Genomic DNA, 3,322 nt, shown 5'->3' on the forward strand with positions numbered 1-3,322 from the left:
GGGGGGGGGGGGGATGAGGCCGACGTCGTGGTGTCGTATGCAGCGGAGCAAAACGGCCGTAAAAAGGGAAAAATTGAGCGAAAAAACACGGAGAGAAACAAGCGCGAGGAACACGGAGCGGAGCAGCGGAGCGGAGGCAGGCAGGCAGGCGGCAGGCGATACCAGCCCCAACGCAGCCACCGCCCGGCAGTCGGGGGATAGGCCACCAGCTCCGCACGCCAGCGCGGCGGCACGGCCTACCCGGGGATCGCAGGGGCACTGCCCCGGTCCCGGCCTCCCAGAAAAGAAAAAGAAAAAAAAAACACCGCTACTCACCTAAGCACCGGAAGGGCTTGACCATGGCGGAGTGCTTGCACTTCTTGTGGCCGACGCGGCACCAGCCGGTCACCTTCACGGAGTGGGACGCCTCCACGATGTTGGTGATGTCCCGCTTGGGGTACATCTGCAAAAGAGAAACAAGAGTGCGCCTCGTTAGAACGCGAAGATGGAAGGGAAGAAAAATGAGAAGAAAAGGCAGCATAGAGTTACAAAGGGTCTTGAAGAAGGTGTGTTTTTTTTAACGATGGTGTAAGAACAATTACCCAGTCTTTAAAACGGGTTCCGAGGACAGTTTCGGAACTTTTAAAGTATGTGCCCCTTTTTTTTCTCTCCGACTTGCAGGCGATGGGTTTTTCCCCTGCCGGGAGAGTGGCCGTGGACGGGTCACTTGTCTCGCGCCAAAGGGGCCCAGGGCCCGAGGGGTCCCCGGCCGCGACGGGATAGCAGGGCGCTCTGTTGCAAACGGCCACCAGAATGCCACGGCCTTCACCCAATCTCGCCCAAAAGGTCGGGACGCGTCATTCGCCAAAGGTCGACGGTTTGTTTGCCGGGCGGAGGGCCGCTGTGAAGGGGGGCCGGGCGAGCGGCCCAGGTAATCTCAGAGGCCCGATTACCCACATCGTTCTAAAGGGCCGGCCTATAGCCCGGTTAATCGCAATCATTTTGGCAACCCTCCACGCGCATGAGCGAAAAGCAAGAGAAACAGTATTGAAAAGAAACCTAAGTCGTGCGGGGCAATTTAATTTGCAAAATGGTTTGCGCGCGAGTTTCAGGGCCAGCGCGAAGGGCATTGGGGCAATAACAGGCCGTCTGTGGGGAGTTGTGGGCGAGGGAGGGGGTGGGGCGATGGGGATATAGGGGTCGGAGATGGGAGGCCGCCCGCGCCCACACCCACGGGCAAAGAGTCGACGGCAGTGCCTTCTTCAAAAAAGTCAAAAGCTCCCTGTGTCGAGCTGGGCGGCGCGGTTCGGTCAGAGGGGCAGGGGCGAGTGAGATCGCGGGGGAGAGAGATAGTACTTTAGAGAAAACTAATTAAATTTGACGGGACCCAGCGGGGGAAGGAGGCTAGGGGGCAGGGGCAGGACGGTGTGAGGGTTTCGGACAGATTAGCCCTGCCAAAGCCAATGCTACAGCGCCGACGACGCGGCGCCGCTGCTGCTGCGAGCTGCGGAGATACCCCCGGCGTGCGCAGCTCAGGCCGTAAGACCCCATAAAGGCGGTGGTTTACAGGATTGCAGCGGCAACGACAACAACGCCCCGCCACGACTAACGAGGTCCCGGACACACAGAGCGGCCCCCCGCAGGCTGCACGGCATGGCCGCGATTGACCGATAACGCGCTCAGCGGGGAGTCCATCGCAGGACAGTCGCTACTGCAGGACGGACGCCCCAGCTCGGCTCCGTTGGCCGCGTCGTGAGCCCCTCATGTCGTAAGTTTCGGTTAGCTCATAGAGAACGCACCATCGTTTATTTTAGCTGCCGGAAAAAAATATATGCACGGGAAACACACGCAGTCAATTTGTCTATCGTCATGCGCACTTTCGATTCTGTTCCTCACTAATTTTCTAGAGGTGCAATCAGATATAATCTTGATGCGGATTTCTTTCCTAAAGTTACACACGCAAGGAGAAATTTAGCATGGCTTTTCCAAAAGCTCTCGCCACCGCTCGCCACGGTATTTCCGCAATTTTGCGAGTGGGTGACCGCTTACATTTAGTGGTGGAAGTACACGGTTTCAGTTTACCCAGCAGGGCTCAGTAGGACGGCACTGCCGGACCGAAAACCTGTGCGTCAACACTGACGTGGGTATTACTGTTACTGTTACTGCCACCCAGCTCGTCTCCTGCTCGGACGCAATAAATGAAGAGCGGCCTCGCCCGCTGCTGCTCCCTGAGCCCGATTCCGATGGCAGAGCCCGCCGCCGCCATACAGTATCGGAAATCCATGGCGGCCATCGGGAGCTTCCCTATCGGGTCCACTGGTCCGCGCCAGAGCGGGGCGGGGCGGGCACAGGGCGGAGCAGGGAAACGAAAACAAAAAGCGCCCGCACTGAACGGACGGAACTAAAGACCTTACGGGCGGTGGGGACCTCCCTGTACAGTGACACTGTTAAACGGAAAAGTTGTCTTAAAATTTAACATCAGATGAAACGGAATATTTATTTTAACTTTGTAACATATCGAGTGTGGCGTACAGCTTCCGACAAAATTTGCCGCACTAAAAACTTTAAGAGTTCGCGTAGAGTGGAGAGATGAGGGGTGGGGGGTGGGGACGAAGAGGGGGTGGCGCTCCTGGAGAATGGCGATGGTGATAGGATAGGACCCTCCTGGTAATAGGTTTGCTAAAAAGAAAGGGGGGGGGGAGGAGTCAAGGTTGCCGCGCTGCGCCCCACGCTCTGCCCGCTAATATCCGCTTGGAAGGGTCCCGCTGCCCGCTTGAAGTTTGGACGACGAGGTGAGAGGGAGAGCAGCGTGACGGGGAGGGACAAGAGACAGAGAGGGAGCGCAAGAGAAAACGGACGGCGAGCCGGAGGAATGCTGGGCGACCTTGGCTGCGCCCTGCAGAGGAGAGCACCTCATTATCTACATTCAAACAACGGTTGGAACAAAAGGGGTGAATGAGTTGAGCAGGTATTGCAAAGTGATTGGATTGCGTCACTTAACCCAGCTGGCTTCTACAGAAATAAAGAGTAGCGGTCATTGGCAAAAGCCCACCAGTAGACTCCACTGCAGGCCAGCGGAGTCCGTTGGAGTCCATCGGAGTCCATTGCAGACCGTGTCCATTGCAGTCCATTGAAGTCTATTGGAGTCCGTTGGAGTCCGTTGGAGTCCATTGGAGTTCATTGGAGTCCGTTGGAGTCCGTTGGAGTCCGTTGGAGTCCGTTGGGGTCCGTTGGAGTCCGTTGGAGTCCGTTGCAGTCCATTGCAGACCGTTGGAGTCCGTTGCAGTCCGTCGGAGTCCGTTGGAGTCCGTTGCAGTCCATTGGAGTCCATTGGAGTCCATTG

At 57.2% G+C, this 3,322-nt stretch overlaps 1 protein-coding gene across 3 annotated transcripts in view; it reads right to left on the minus strand.

Moving 5' to 3' along the window:
- LOC113207745 (amyloid-beta-like protein) overlaps nt 1-3,322 on the minus strand; it is a 136,061-nt gene that overhangs the window by 53,576 nt on the left and 79,163 nt on the right. For all 3 annotated transcript variants that reach the window (XM_052271457.1, XM_052271448.1, XM_052271440.1), the window contains exon 3: nt 316-442. In XM_052271457.1, coding sequence (XP_052127417.1) covers nt 316-442 — 127 coding nt within the window. The remainder of the gene's footprint in view (nt 1-315; nt 443-3,322) is intronic.

The sequence above is a fragment of the Frankliniella occidentalis genome, unplaced genomic scaffold, assembly GCF_000697945.3.
Source record: "Frankliniella occidentalis isolate FOCC.00 unplaced genomic scaffold, Focc_3.1 Scaffold6, whole genome shotgun sequence".
NCBI classification, from domain to species: Eukaryota; Metazoa; Arthropoda; class Insecta; order Thysanoptera; family Thripidae; genus Frankliniella; species Frankliniella occidentalis.